General features: G+C 40.9%; 1 protein-coding gene across 1 annotated transcript in view; it reads left to right on the forward strand.

The window, feature by feature from the left end:
• The first annotated feature begins 570 nt into the window (after positions 1 to 570).
• chrna8 (cholinergic receptor, nicotinic, alpha 8) overlaps positions 571 to 16,875 on the forward strand; it is a 33,646-nt gene continuing 17,341 nt past the window's right edge. Inside the window, exons 1-3 of the mRNA XM_084006356.1 lie at positions 571 to 700; positions 8,665 to 8,804; positions 15,221 to 15,265. Coding sequence (XP_083862482.1) covers positions 631 to 700; positions 8,665 to 8,804; positions 15,221 to 15,265 — 255 coding nt within the window. The 5' untranslated portion in view covers positions 571 to 630. The remainder of the gene's footprint in view (positions 701 to 8,664; positions 8,805 to 15,220; positions 15,266 to 16,875) is intronic.

Raw genomic sequence — 16,875 nt, forward strand, 5'->3', positions numbered from 1 at the left:
AGGACAGTGAAAAGAAGGAGGGGGGAGGAACAACATGAGGGGGAAACAGGGAAGTGAGAAAGGTGGGATGGGTCAAAGTGGCTGACACTTGCAAAAGATGACAAGACTGCAAAAAGGGACCAGTTTGAAGTCAAAATATCCCACTGTGGATAAGAGAGGGGAGCTCGCTGTCCTTCCAGGCTCATACCTGGACGTGGTTTGTGCAACTTTTAAAGGGAGTTCGTCATTGTTGCTCAGTCTCGTCCTTCCCACCATAGGAAGAAAAGTGTTGGTGTTTTTATTCGTCACCGTCACCCATTAAGCAGATCGAGGATGAGTCCGAAAATGACCGGAGGGGACATGAATCGGTCAAATTGACGCAGAAGCAGCCGGCGGACAGGTGGCACACGCGCAGAGGACGCGCTCGGCATGTCTGATATAAAAATACAGCCGAGCGCAGAGAGATACAGTCGGACACAAGGCGACACAGGGTGAGAGAGAGAGAGAGAGAGAGAGAGAGAGAGAGAGAGAGAGAGAGAGAGAGAGAGAGAGAGAGAGAGAGAGAGAGACCAGCAGTCTGGCAAAAGCAGCACTACCTCGAAGTTTGACATCCCCAGCGGGCTACAGAGGGAGTCCTGCTCCGCCGCTGCCATGGAGCCTCGGATGTGTACTGGATCTGTACTGGTTGGAGTTTACCTGTGGGCGACGTTCTGCTGTCAAGGTGAGTCACCCACGGAGCCTTCACTCAGCTGTCCTGTCCGCCAAAGGATGCAAAGACAAAGAAGACAATGATCCAGCCGGGCATCGTTTCTTCTTATATTTGTGTCATTTGAGCGTCATCTCCATAAACACATTTGTCAGAAAGATCAGAAGTGCATTTGAGACACTTCGCTTTAGTTCGGCGATGTTCAGCGCACATCTGGCGCGACAGGAGCATCTCCAACTGTCTCCACGCTCTGGAGAGCTCCGCGCAAGACATCATTTGGCTTCTTAGGAACATATGTCACAATGTTTATGCTTAATGCATTGTTTGTTTGTGTTTCTGTTATCAACACTGATGAATTCCCTGAGAATCACTACATGTCAACTAAAATAGGCTATCGCTAAATGTGCAAGCTCGTGGACCAGCGTGTGTCCGTGCGCGCTCGCCTTCCTTAATAGTCGGACAACATCTGGCCCAGAATAAGGAGGGCGTCCCGTCAGTGATGCACGAAGCCCATTGGGGCCGTTCATCCCCACAGTGTAATCTGCAGCTAAAGGATTGTTAGACGCGTGACTACATTGGCGCAGAGCGCGAGGACCCTCAGAGGAGGTTAAATCTCTTTAATATGTTCGAATCCCTGCTTTTTACTGGATTTGCTTGTAGAGAAGAGGTCTAAGCACAGAGACACAGAGACACATCGCATATTCTCTTTCCTTACATGAAAGCTCCAGCATGCACACGGCTGATGTAAAAGTAAGAAAGCTCCTCATTATTCTCCCAACAGGTGTTGCAGAATAACATGCTGACTGGACACAAAATGAAGTTAAAGATGACTTTACCTTCATTTAACTCAGTAAAAAGATGCTCTCCGTGACCAGTCTGCGTATTGGCTACAGCAGCAGGTGCATTATGTGAAAACATGGTGATGCCCCACTGCTGAATAAATTCAAGAGCAGCTATTGCTCACTAAACGTGTGATTATCTGACTCTGTAGTTGGCGACGGTGGTTGCAATGAGAGTTCTTTGTCCAGTGTTTCCTAGAGTGAAAATATAATTGGAATTCAATGACTCATCTGCATCCAGGGTGATTCAGACAGAAGTCTTTTTCTGTTGGTGTGAATGCTGGAAAGATTTGCAACATATGTTTACGGTGGTGTTCCCTATTCAACGGCCTCAAATACCTTGATAACATTTGAGTTATTCATTCAAGATCTACCTTTTTGGCTCTTTGTTTTTTCCTTAATCAAGTCGCATCCCGACAGTTTTAGAGGATGGAGACTACAATAATGTGTTGAGTATTTGCATGAAATGAATAGATTCAACATGCACTAAGAATTATTTTTATTTTATATATTAACAATAGAAATAATCTAGGGGCTTCCTTGAAGTGACAACTTATTATCTCCATTCTGTAGTTCCCCTTGGCTCTACCGATCATTCTAATGCCTCAGCTCATCATTTTGTTTTTTTCGGGCCCACATAATTACTGTTTTTGTTCAGTCCCCCCATTCTCATCAACCTCCCTTAAAGGCATTAGAGGCTGGTTTCAGCAGCTATCTCACATGGGAGACAGATGCATTTATTTGGTGAACATAGAAGAACAAAAAGGGAAGGAAAGCAAATATTGGACTTCTATTCATCAACCTACCAGGAAAAAAAACAATTGCTGCACCAAAGCATACATGGATCATTCCTGTAAATGTGAAGCAAAACCTAAACCAGGAATCTCTGCATTTATCATCTTTGTGTGTGTGTGTGTGTGTGTGTGTGTGTGTATATATATATATATATATATATATATATATATATATATATATATATATATATATATATATCTCAATGATATCAATGATTAAGCATCCCACTGGGCTCTGACATGGAAATGTGAAAGTCTAATGCAACTAGAGAGTCAATGATAGAGAAAGATACATTTTATCCAATGTGTGTCATGTATGTGTACCAGCTGCTTTATGATTCGATTTTAAACTTAGCCAAGTCTTGAGTTTTATCAATATTTAATCTGGAACGTCCTTGATAGTGTTGTAATGTTCCTAAATTGCTTGGTATCTAGTTTCCAGTAAATTTCCAGTGTGTGTGTGTGTGTGTGTGTGTAAGGACTATTTAATTATGCATAAGCTAACATGGAGATATGCAGAAGCTATGACCAGAAAAGTACTATAAGATACACTCCATACCATACACTCTACACTCTACACTGCACATCACAACCTCCATGAAACGAGAACTGTCTCAGGGGTGTCATTTATCCACCTGTTGGTTGTTTCTCGTTTTCATTGGGTTTGCTCAAATGGACGTGGTGACAATGGTCTGTTGTGTATTATATGTTTTTATTCATTGTGTATTGACAATATGGTGATCATGGCGTATTCATTTTGATTACTTTCTGTAACCAAACTGCTTCTTGGGGACATTAAACATTCACTCCACTCTGGCATTGTCCCTCTTTGTGGAGTTGACATTGCTGCGAGCAGCAAGCTGTTGGGGGTTGCCTTCTTGCCTTTCAAAGCTCCGATATGGTGCACAAAAAATGGGAAAAGCCCACTTTAGGAATATGCTTAGGGTTGTAAGATGTTGCATAGTTTTCTGCAGCTCCTCTACTGCTGACCCGCAGAGACGCTATGGGTGTGCATGTTCTGTTTTATGACTTTAGATGATGGGGTGTGTATGATGTTGTCAGTCAAACAAAATAATGTAGGCTACTTTTGTTTAAAGTTGGTTGCATATCAATGTTTTTCTCAGCGTCTTAGTGCTCTAGCATTTGCTGACTCCATGGTTCAAGGTCATATTGATAACATTTTCATTTACACGAATAATAAAAAAAAAAAATCCATCCACAGAGCTTTTAGAAAGGTGCAGAATCTTTCTGCAGATTCTGAGAAGTATCACTTCTCATTGTTTACCTCTGTGTAGATGTGTGACGTGTGGCTGCGGCTTCTAGCAAGGCTTGTGAGCCAATAGAATAACGAGTTTGATGGTAAGCGGGTGGCATTATGGTACCAGCCCCAAGTGCTGAGTACTGGAGCAACAGCTGTGTTGTGACGTGAATGCAATGGAAGGGGGGAGTGCGAGTGCAACATCTGGTGACTGGATGTAATCAATGTTGTCAATAGCACCTTTAATTTGCAGATGCATTGATGTTTGCACAACATACAAATTGCCTTTGGTCTATAGGGAATGTGCACTCCATATGCACTTTTTGAACCAAATAAGTAATTCCTCTAGAAAATGAGAGATCATGTAATTTACTAATAAATTAGCATTTAATGTCCCTTTTTGCATCAAGAAAATAGTCTATAAGTAATATCCATACAAATATCACATCGCATAGCTGAGTAGAGGTATAAAGAACCAGATACATGGAGTCACACAATTGTTTTTGTGGCTCTTTTTTAAAAACATTTTTTTAACTTTCATTTTTAAGGATCACAGTTGTGTAATATCTCATGTGGCTCTGGACCTTGACGGTGTGATGAAACTCCTTGAAATGTTGTGTTGCAACTGGAGGTGTGGCGTTTGAAAGACATGGATGTTGGCCTATTATATATAAAACAAATTCTCCACTTACATCGTTGGACCTGACCCATGGGACTAAAAGTCAAAATATCTCGCCCTCTTGTATTTTGTCAAGTCTTTTTTAAATCCACCACCTTTATGGAAGTGGCAGTTAATTGCAACCCCTTATGCATTGTGATGAAATAATGTGATTATTCCTAAGCAAATGCATTTTTCAATGTCACTTAACTGCTTCATGTGAGATTCATATTCATACTTGAGAATACTCCATGCTACACCTGTGGCGGAATTTGTCTCAATTATCTGTTACACCTGAGACAGTTATTGTTTGTGACGAGAAACAAAATGATCTTACCACAGACACCAATTCTGGAGAGGTTAGTTTGAAGGCAGCGAGTCCTTTCAAGGGTGAGCAACTCATAAAGTGTGTCTACTGCTGCAACGTCCCAGCAATAAAAGACCCCCTTCTTTTTTATCTCTGTACAATATAACTGAGCTGTAATGATTAAGCATCCCACTGGGCTCTGAAATGGAAATGTGAAAGTCTCTAATGCATCGAGAGAGTCAACGATAGAGAGAGAGAGAGAGAGAGAGAGAGAGAGAGAGAGAGAGAGAGAGAGAGAGAGAGAGAGAGAGAGAGAGAGAGAGAGAGAGAGATATGGTAGCCATTTGAAATTGATAGTTGGCTTCAGGATACGTTAGGACTCTGTCTGTATTGTTATGCCCAATGTCTATTGAGGTACTGGATCATGGAGAAGATTTTATTGATGACAGCTGAAATCTGGGAGATGCAAGAGAGGGTAGAAGAAGATATGGTTTGGAAGACTGGGTCAGGGGGAATCTCTGAAGGCAAGATAACTATTATCAGGACAAAGAGGCTTTTTGCAGGACAAACCGATGATAACACCCCCATAGAGCTTGAAATGAGTTTAAACGTGTTAAAAATGGATGGATGTCCTATAATAAGGGTCACATTAGCCTTCTGTCTGAAAATGGTGATAACGTCTCAATTTCCAAACCCTGTGCATCAGTGTTTCAGAATAAAGTTGATCCAGGTGAACTCTCTTGGCTGCAAGTCTCCTCAGGTGACCTGAGGATTGAGAACAAAGGGAGAATGTAATGTAACCATATCTTATCTCCTGTGCTACAATAAATCACATTCTCTCATGCAAGCTGGAGACATTTGCAAATGAAATGCGCTTCAGACCACAAGCATCAACTCGACTTATATAAAATCCTGAGAAGTTTAGAGGCTGTGAAATATGTAATAACTGATCTTTGTTTACTACATTGCAGTATAGCTTAGTTGATTAACTTATTAGAGAGAACATTGATTTGTAACGACATATATTCGATTAACCACTGGGATTTTTCAAACAAAAACAGCAAGCATTTGAAAGTTACAGTCTTGTTTCTGCTGCTTTCTTTGTCCTACATTTTTAGTAAATTGAATATCTGCTGGATATCTGCACATTTGATGCCAAAAAAATATAGGCTCTAAGACACTGGTGTTTTTTTTTTTTACTGTTTTCTTGCGATTATAGATGAAATTATTAAAATGAAAAAATATGATAGAGAATTATTGTTAGATTAACCAATCTAATAAGATGTATCACCTGAACTAGAATTGGGTGTTGTATTCAAGATTTTTTAATTTTTAATTATTATTATTTTTTTTTTGCTGGGTGCTGTGAGCATTATGTTGATTTTCAGCACAGCCCTGGTTAAACAGATGCTCTTGCCAACCACAAGATTGTTAAAATCCCCAGAAGGGACAGCAGCACAAGAAACTGTCTAAAGAGGTAGGAAACAAGATGAATAATGATGACATCCAGAAGAGCTGGAAAAGTGAGTATATTATGAAATGTGAAAATCCATAAACCGAGTAAGAGTGGAGAATTTTGTGTATTGATTGATCCACTTGATGCTGCACTTCCACACTCGCATTTGTACGCATATAAAAGACTCCGAGGTGAGACGGTATGAAAGCAGGAGAGGAACAGGGCAGATAGAGTGACTTTTTTCCTGTTGACATTCTCCACACTACACGTCTGCCCTCGGGGCTACACTACATAATGAGACAGTAATCCGGTTTTCCTTAAAACCCTTGTGGCCTCCTTTATCATGACGGGTCACACTGTCAGCCAAGTACAGTACACCGAGGTATTTTTTGTATCCCTTACAATGTACCTTTTCTATTAGTCATTCATTTCAATTAATCATTTAATTGTCTTTCATCCACATGCTAAAAACACGCTACATCATGCAACAGCATGGAGTGTATAAAACTAACGAGGCAAGGCCCGTTTACTGACACCTTTCAACCACAAAGTGCTTTAGTGATTGACGCTGCCTTTATTATTCATGTGTGTGGAGTATTATTCATTTTGAAGGATTGCATTAGAAAAGCTGTATGGAAATAGAAATACAACTTCTTACATTGCAGAGAGAGAGGGAAAAAAAACGATGTTCTAATTTGATTATGGAAACACTTTTGTCAAATAAATTCTGTCATCGTAAAAATGTGACTCACATGACTGATCACCTATTTCCTCCATCGGCGTCTTCTCAGATGTTCCCATAAATGCTTGTCTTCGTCTCTGGACAGCATGAATCACGGCCAATACCTGCACACATGAAATAACAATTAAAACTTGCCCAAACACATTTATGGAGATCTATCTCCGTTATCCTCTGTAGATGGGTGCACGTAAGCATGGTGGCTCTTTTGACAGGGCTCTTCACTGTTAAGTCCGACCGCTCAGCTTGTTTTGGCCTGGTTCGCTTTGCTCCGTCGACTCTCAACACTTCCTGACTGCCATTCTCATCCATTATGCAGATTCCCCCGTCACGCCAAAGTTTAGGGGTGCCCCATCTGACACTCGCCAACACCCTCACACACAAACACAAACGCAGAGAGCCATCTTTGTTTATTTTTGCCTCATTAGTTAATTAGTCATCCACTCAGTCACTGTGGGTGCACTCGCTTGCGTCTTGGCTGTCACTCGGTAATTGCTAGACCATATCGAGACGAGATCTAATTTGGACAAGGATCACTGGGGAGATGCAAGCTGAGACCTTTTCAGTTGTGGCTGAGATCAGACACCGAGGGATTAGGGAGTCTGGAAGTTTTTGTAAATGTGCCCGTGGCCACCTCGATGTGAGAGAAGAAGCTGTTCCTCCCATGTTTCAGTTGGTGTGGATCGGTAACTTCAAGCCAATGTGCTCGGATTTTATATGTGATTATGGCACCTTTCAAATTATTCATGCCTATTTGGAAGCAGTATCAAACACACAGTGTTTTATCCCGCAGCTGTAGGCAGACGCCTGTGTTTAATGGTGTAAATATTGTATTCTCCCATGAGGAGATTTTACAGCTGCGTTTTACTATATGGTCATTCGTTATCTGTTAACAGACCAGCCTCCACAGGGGACTAATGATTGATAAATATATTAATAAACACTACCAAAATGACATTTGAATGGGTTATTAACCATTCATTTACTGTTTAGATAATGCATGTGAATGTCGGGTGACTAAATTATTAAAGTTAAAGGTGAAGAATGCCCATTAAGGGGGAGCTGAAATTATCAAAGCATATTGACATGTTTGTGGATAAGGTGAGGGGACGTCTGTCCTTCTGAGTTAAACAAAGAGTTTCTACCTGTAAATGTAAGATGTAAGGTGACAGGTGGTCAGGTCGTTAGTCTGTTCACATCTTGACTGTCCATTGGCTTGGGTCAGGTTCAGGTAGACTAAGGTTGTAAATGGGAAATGCACAGCAGTCTTCCATGTAAAGATCCAGTCCTAAACTCAAATTTGACTCGTTTTAAAGATGAATTGTTGAAAGGGAAACAAGGCCATCAGTGTCATACCAAAGGGAAAACATACTACCTTTACGACTGACCGGGTTTTCTTTTGCATCAGAGACTGCGCTGTAATATTCCTTCATGTTGACAATGGACGCCTTTTTGTTCAATGTAAACCTCTTGATGAGGCCTAATGGAGACAAATAGAAAGCACAGTCAACACACTTATAAATCAATGAGTTGATAATGCGTTCATTATGTTCAGCATATCGTGACTTAATCAGGTTTTCTTGAGCGATTTGGAGCCGCATGAACAATGTTGGAAATAATTGCAATAGAGTTGATTAGATTACAGGCATCAATACGTGTGGGAGAATATTTTGAGTATGTTTTATTAAACTACTGGGTTGACTGAGTCTCTGTTAAAGACGAAAAGAGTAGGATTCAATGTCATTTTTCCTCCATCACCTGTTACTCTTCCCTTTTATTCCTGCAATATCACTCTCAATGATTCTGCTCTTGTACCACCCACAACAACTTCTATCCTTTATCTCCTTCGTCTCTTTCATCCTTCTCACTGATGCTTTTTCACTGTGATATTTCTGCCGTTTTCATTGCCTATTCTATTTTGGCTCCAGGTTGTCATGGCGGTGCGTACCAGAGGAAGCTGTACCACGACCTGATGGTAAACTACAATCGTCTGGAAAGACCCGTCCAAAACGACTCTGCACCCATTGTTGTGGAACTTGGCCTCACACTGCTGCAAATCATTGACGTGGTGGGTGGGTGTGCCTGTATTTGTGTGTGTGTGTGTGTGTGTGTGTGTGTGTGTTTGTTTTGTCAATGCTAAGGTATGTTTAAAGACAGACAGGGAAAAAGGATGTGTTTGGAAATCACCTTGAAATCCACACAGGGAGTCAGAGCTAAATTGAACATTTTGCATACTGGATGTTTTTTTGGCTGTTTTCTGTGTTAAAGGCATTCCATCAGATTCATCCACAGTGACTGCGGTGCATGCTGGTGCTGTTCACCACACACACTCATCTTCCTCTGAACTTAAAACTGCTGCACCCAACCAACTGAGACTATTCCTCTTCAAAAGAGCAAGTTCTTTGTTTCTCCCCTTGATCCGTTTTCAAATCGTGGAACCACAGGCCCTCGGTCCTTTTTTTTTATTCGACGAGAAAATGTAATCGTGGTGCTGAGATATGCCCTCGCTCGTTTTTGCCCCATTTTCTACTGAGCTGCCACTCACTCTTTGAGCTTTTTTCCATTCTGTTCACAACAATTTTCATGTTTCCGAGTTCAACATTTTGGGAACCATGCTTATTTTCCTTTCGGCAAAGAGTTGGATTAGAAAATCTATAGCACTTGCATATAAGGTTTCAACAGCAGCTAGTTAGCTTAGCTTAGCAGAAAGACTGAAGAGTTGGAATATATCTTGGTCTTTTGCAATCACTCCCAGGAGTCTCTGCTTGTTGCCCAGCAACATCCCTGTAACCAAAACTATCATGTTGGTTATTTGGGTGAATCAACGATAACTGCATAAATGGTTCAGCAGTCAAATTCTTGAGAATGATGAAAGGTAAATATTTGCTTCACTTTCTGCCTTAACATACCTTTAGACTAAGAAGTTATTCATCCAGCCAAAACAGAAAAAAACCGAATTGACCTCACAAAAGCATTTGATACAGTGGATGATGAAATCCTAGTCCACAAACTATAGTCTATAGGTCTGGATGGAACCAAACTTAATCCCAGTCTCCCAAAGTCACGCCATCAGAAACGGGTTGCTGCAGTGGTCTATCCATGGTCCACTGCTGTAAACTTTTACAAAATAACTAAATTCTTCCCAATAGATAGTTCAATGTCAATGTATTTGCTGATGATACCATTGTATATGCCCAAGGGTCCACTCCACCCCAGGGCCTTAATCGTCTTCAGTCTGTCTTTGATGCCTTCCAGGTATCACACCTTCATCACCGACTAGTTTTAAAGCCAGAGAAGATTGACTGACATAGATTAACTAGCCTATCTATTACAACAGCATAATAGAATTCCTGAAATTCGTTTTGGTGTGTCACCCCAAGATTGTCTGTGGCCTCATCTGGATACCCCTGTGAAAGATTTCTGGTGGCACTAAACATACCCTGAAACACACATCAACATTGTTTAGCTCAATGCGCCCTCTATTCTCCATTTCTCTGTTGCTAGTCACTTGTTTTCCGTGCCAAATCTTGGGCTCTTGAATCGACACTTCTGTGGTTTGGGTAGTTTCTGTCACATCTCATTTTGAGATTTTGTTCCCTTAGTGTTTCTCCCTCCGCTTTATTGTGCATTTCCTCCTGTTTCCCATCACATGCATCTAACCTCTCCTCAACCCACACATAACCGCTTGCCTGTTAGCCCCAACACGCAGCCGGAGCACTCATCCAAAAAACCCAAGCCGACGCGCCGTCACATCCCTGAGCCAGCCCTGTCACAAGACGTGTATGTCTTCTCATGATAACTACATGGTGGTAGGAGCCATATACGCCTGGCTGTAATATAGGATTCCCATTCTATTATTAATATGAGTGCAGATGGTACATATGAAACAACATTTTAATGTGTTCTTAGAGCTTGCAAACGACGGACCGGAGACACAGAGTCAGGAAGTGAGGCAATCTCCAGAGAGAACACATGGCATTTTTCTGTAACGACGTGATGAGACCCTTTAGTACTCTTTTAGAGGCGCAATTGCTTTTGTTTGAATAGCTCTAAATAATAAAGTTGAACAGATCTGTTTTGTTCCCGAAAGCAACCTCAGACATGAGCCATACATCTACAGACAGCGAAGACAAATACACATTTGTTAAATATATGTTGTATTTATATGATGGACATATGTATTGTTGTTAGCTACATTGTTTGCTAACTTGCTACATAATGGATAAGCTGCCAAGACCATATGAATTAATGCTCACAGGGCAGTTGGTAAATAATGTATGTGTGTGTATGTGTGTGTGTGTGTGTGTATTTGTGTGTGTGTGTGTGTGTGTGTGTGTGTGTGTGTGTGTGTGTGATGTGGCCTTTGATTCCTCCATCTGCTCCTGGGTAACTCCCTAACCAGGCAACTGGGGCAGGTCGATGCGCGCAGACTGGGTTCAGCACCATGAATAATGATAGATACACACACACACACACACACACACACACACACACACACACACACACACACACACACACACACACACACTGACAGACGAGAACAGGACTGATCCCCAACCAGTATTGGAAGGGCCACCATGAAGTTTACAAAGAAACCAAGATTCAGTAAAGTATATTTAAGTACTCAAATACTGTACTTATGATTACATTCTACACCACCACAATTGTGTTTGAAATAGTGCACTTTTTACTTAATTTATTTGACAGCTGTTTCTTCATAATTTAAGATTTGACATAAGCCTACACAATATGATGCACTAACATTTTGATAATTATTGTGGATTAAACTCTCCCAATAGTATATAAAATAGTTTAAATTAGCTCCACCAAAGCCAAATGCAAAGCTAAAAGGCCACTTATAGATAGAAAAATTGGTATTAATAATCCAATCAAATAATACAAAAGTATCATATTCACAGGACTGATATAGCAAAGTGAATTAAAAGTGCGTTATAGCAGACAGGCAGCTGCTAGTGAACAGGTACCGCTCACTCCTGTGACTCAAATGTCTTAATTACGCCTAACTTTAGACCCTGAATACAATGTAAACAGGAGAGTTGTATAAATAAATAAAAAAGACTCCGTACATGATTGGTTGGATCTGAAAGCACTTATTCCAACAGCAACAACAAAAAAATATTGAATCGCAAAATGATGCCTCAAGCCTTAATAGACATTCTGCAGAATCGGTCCTTGGTCGGACCGAAAGGTCAGCGTCCTTGGTCACCTTTGTCAGCTATTGCTATGGAAACTAATTTACAAATCCAATTGCAATTAATTTAAGTTTTACATCCAGTGGGATCAAGGGTTCCAAGAATAGAGTACAAGTGGTGATAATGTTAAAATTACACCAACTCCTCAAGAGAAATAAATCCATAGAAAAGAAATGTTGGCATGGTGATCATCGTGTGCTCCTGACAAAGATCCACACAGAAGCATTCCTCTTAATAAATGCTGCCTTGCACAACATAGCCAGCAGTTTCCTGCTTGTGTTCACACTTGATTCTATCAAACCTGAGACAGAAAGTAAACGCGGAGAGACATTTCTCATTGTGCGCTTGCTGAACCGGGCTGCGTTGCATCCGCTCTCTGTTGTGGTGCAGCAGAAATTCAACCGCACTCGTTGAACCATTAAAACACGGGGGCATCCTGTTCATCCTCCATGTCACCGTGCCATGTTAAAGATTTGTTTTCAGGAAAATGATGACAATATAAAGTGAAGCCTATAGTGTAGTAAGCACAAAAGAAGATTGTGAGATATAATGCAGGATTTCTTTTCTTTGCTGTTTGCCGATTGAGCATGTTTCAAACACTGATCCTCTGATCTTCTTAGTTCGATTGTCCCCTGATGGGCCTAAAATACAGTTGGAAAGCCATTTCATGGATCAATAGCCTATACGTAGGATTTACAGCAACGTACCAATTCATATATATGATAACATGTTTTTGTGCTCGGCAATATGATGTCAGATAACATACAATAAAACACAGTTAAAGAGCTTTCATTGAATGCAAGTGTCTATGAACCCGTTGCCAGGCTGTTTAAAACCAATCAGAGCAGATTTATCTGGAGATTAGAGTGGGTTTGACAGGGCTGAGACAGCCTATTGCAGCTGAGCCAAATCCCACAAAACACCACAAAACACCACAAAAGAGAGGTCAGGCAAAAATAGAGCGAAAACACAGCAACCTTGAATCCAAAGCCAAATCTCCATGATTGCAAGCCTGATCGCGCAAACACATGCACCAACAAAAGGGGAAAAAAAGATGTTGCTTTGTGAAGCACACAATGGGAGGCTGTTCTATTTCAGCAGCGGGAGAAGGAGGCTGTTTAAAAGACGGACCAGAAAGGACAGGGGGAGATAAGATGGGAGCGTGGGGGGATTTAGGGAGGAGGTGAGGAGGCGGGGATGAGAGGGAGAAAGAGGAGCGGCAATTGTGTCAAGGATCGATTTTCTGTGGAAGTAAGAAGTAAGAGCAGCAAGTGTCCTTTGCTTGTCATTGATGAGAGAAAGTTAGGCTGATTTGACCAATAATGACTTCACCTTAACTTCCCCAATTCCTAAAATGCGGCTCCAAATATATCTGGAGCTATAAGGCATTGAAGTCTCTAGAATTTAAAGGTACCATGTGAAGTTTTTGGCTAGCACCAGCAATGTTAGGAGTGGGGCCTTGATTTGTTTGTATGGTGCAAGCAGGAGGGCAGCATGATTCACATGTTGCAATGGATTTCGCGCTGTTCCACTGGTGGTAGCGATAGCATGCTAACAGATGTAGCAATGCACCTGCAAAGGCAGACTTCTTTGGGCCACAATCATTTACTTTAATGAAGCCGTTTGGGGACATTTCACATTTTGGTGGAACTTCTTGATCACATCTGAAATGTGACAAGCCCCAACCTTTTCTTTCCGTCAAGGGTTACAAGGCAAAAATGTTGGGAACCATTGGTTTAATCTTTAGCAATGTATTATATTATAGCTCTAAAATGAGTGAAGTAACACCGTTTGAAACTATAGAAATGATGGAGGAGTCTGGAAAAAATAAGATGAACACTCTGGGACACGGAGTCTAAAGAAATGTGTGCAGTTGTTCAAGAAAGGCATATGCACTATAATCTAATGTAATGACATCATCTGGACATGCTGTATGTATGGATTTACACCATTAAATAATTAAACAAATGCAAATACTTTACATTACTGCTAGAAATTCTGAGAAGCATTGCTCCTCAGTTAAAGACTATGAAACCATGTTATTCAAGTACCTTGCGCACAGTCAAGATTCAATCTGAGCACACTCGTCTGTGATTGTCTCACATGAGAACAAGTTAATTTTACAGGTTTCACCTGAAATTGTGGCCCGAGAGGGAAGAAAAGCTGGTTGGAACAAGCGAAAACAATATGAAACTGTGTGATAAGAGAGAAATCTATACAGTAGATTAGGTGTGGTGGGACGACGGATAGAAAGAAATAAAGTGAGCAAAATTGATTTCATGATTTAATTTTACCAGTCGCGTACAGGGAAAGTTTTCAAAGGGTTGAACTTGCAGTGTTATTCCAGTTCGAGTCATGGGTGGAAGATAACGTGATAAATCACTCAAGTGATTCTATGAAAATAAAAAGGCCTCATCCGTGAAGAAACAGAAAAACATAAGATGCTGTTGGGCATTTTGCACATTTTCTCAGGAGTAAGAGGGTGATAATATGTCAGACACGCAGCGTGCCAGTGTGCAACAAAGAGCAAAACTTGTCGCTGTCATGTAGGATTGTGCAAAACAGACTAAAGAAGCGCATTCCCCCCTCAGACTTTGTTTTGGTTTTTTTGGTCCTCTTCCTTGTGGCTCTACTTCTGCCCTCTTTCTATTTTTTTCTCTTCTCTGACTCATGATCTCAGCCTCTGTCTGTTCTGATTCTCTCTCTGTCACTCTTGATTCCCCTCTTTACTTTTTCCCAGGCTTACCTTCATATTTCCCCCCTTTTCCCCCTCTCTGGTCATTTGACCAGGAACTCACCCCTGTGAATTATAAAATGCAGCTGGAGCTGCTGAGTCGCTTTCTTTTTGTTTTCATGACGTAGATAGAAATTGCTGTAAACTCATCTGTTTGTAGAGCCGCATCCTTTCTGCTCAGTATCACTGTCAATTTCCTGCGAAAATTGCAGATTGCCCCATTTTATGTCTGTCTTTATGTTTTTTCCATTTTCTTATTATTTATTATTTGTTTAAAAAGGCAAACCTACTGTTTCCTCACATCACGAGAGTGTCGTAAAAAAAGCTGAGTGCATCATTGTCATTCAGAGAGCGTGTCAGCTCTGTGTCTCCTGGGCTGCAGTTTGACTTTATTGCCGATCTGTCTCATAATCCCCATGTTTACCAGACATGTGTTTTTTATTTTTTATATTTTCAGCAGAATAATTACCTGCACTATCTGTCTATCTGGACTCCCTGCTGATTATCCTCTCTCTTTCTCCTCCTGCTTCCCTTCAGGATGAAAAGAACCAGGTGATGATCACGAATGCCTGGCTGCAGCTGGTATGTCTCCTCTCCAAGCTCTTTTTGTCATCACTGTGTTAAAATGGTCATTTGGTGTATTTTTGGCAAGTCCTGTGGGCTCTGTCATTCATTCATTCATTGTCAAAAAGTGTTCACATCCAACTGCTTTTGAAGGCATAGAGCTACACTGGACAATATTACATACAATCCTGATGTGTCCTTTCCTATAAAATAAAAAAGGTAGTATCATTAGGTTGTGTCAAAAAATACATTATTTATTCTATTATGATACTTAATAATAGCATGCTAAATATATATTGTCAGTACCAGGCGAAAGAGGATAAAACATTTTTGAGACAGCAAATTTCGTTTTCAAAGCCATTCTCTCAACACCACCCACTTAATAGCCTTTATATTTTGCATTATTTGCTTTTCTTATGCCTGTTTTGTTCTGTTCCATCACAATAAAGCATACATGTGTAGATTGATTACTCCAAATGTATATCTTATATCCAAATGAATGAATGATAAGTGATAGGTAGCTAATTAAGCAAGTATTGGACCCACACGTTTGTTGACTTCCTAATCTTTACCTTTTCAAACAAAAAACGTGACTTAAACAGGCCTATGCACTTGATGATGACACAAATGATGCAGTGAAAAAGAGCGTAAAAGAGCCTAAACCCCCATGTCCAAGGAAGTCAGTATAAGCTGCAGAACAATGGCAGAGAGAAAGAGCAAAGTGGAATGTTCTCACTGCGAGTTACAGGTCCCCACTGACGAGGTGCAGCGGCATCCCTCAACACTGCAGGCAAGGAATATAAACATGACAGAGGGAAACCGTATTTGGGATTCAATATGCCATGCTCACTAAAAAGTTCCCGTATAAATACGCTCCAGTTACCACCAACTCTCTGAAGACACTAATAATATCGCTGTAACTGCCTGTATATTAGTGCTAATCTTTGTGAAATGGACTGTTTTTTCAATGAGGCTCATTAGCATAGAAATAGGCCAATTTAGGGCCAAAGATATACATAGTAGGCAGCCTTATTTAAATAATAGCAAATTGCATAGGAGCACTGAGAGGCTATTTTCTTGGCAGTCAGGGGTGCATTTCAATCTTTGCAGGTGCTTTGAGAATTACATGCTTTTTGTCTTATTTGTTCAGGCTTAGCAGCCTCAAAATCAGTGCAGACGCCTCAGGGGTAGATTTACTAAGACCGCCGCAGTTTGCGTTGCGTTTGTTATTGCGAGTTCGCACACAGCCCACGCTGTACTCCCTCATTTTCCGTCATATTTATCAAACCTGACAGCCACCGGGCAAACAGCGCATACACCGCCCTCCAGCGTAATTGGCTCACCTCTAAAATAGCAATGAATGGGCCCGCATGCATCTAACACGGATCTTGCAACAACAAAAATAAAACGCAAAAAAGCCCATGTCCACGCCCGCGCCACCTAGACCTGAGACATCCAGACCTGAGACATCCAGACCTAAGACATCCAGACCTGAGACATCCATATCTGCGACTACTCGTATTCTCAGGAAAAGAAAGATACTTGAGCAAACGGTCTCAGATAAACCATTCACAATTTTTTTTTAATAAAGAACACATAAAGAGTGTTCCAGTCTGCATGGATTATTT

Source organism: Eutrigla gurnardus (assembly GCF_963514095.1).
Source record: "Eutrigla gurnardus genome assembly, chromosome: 3".
Classification (NCBI taxonomy): Eukaryota; Metazoa; Chordata; class Actinopteri; order Perciformes; family Triglidae; genus Eutrigla; species Eutrigla gurnardus.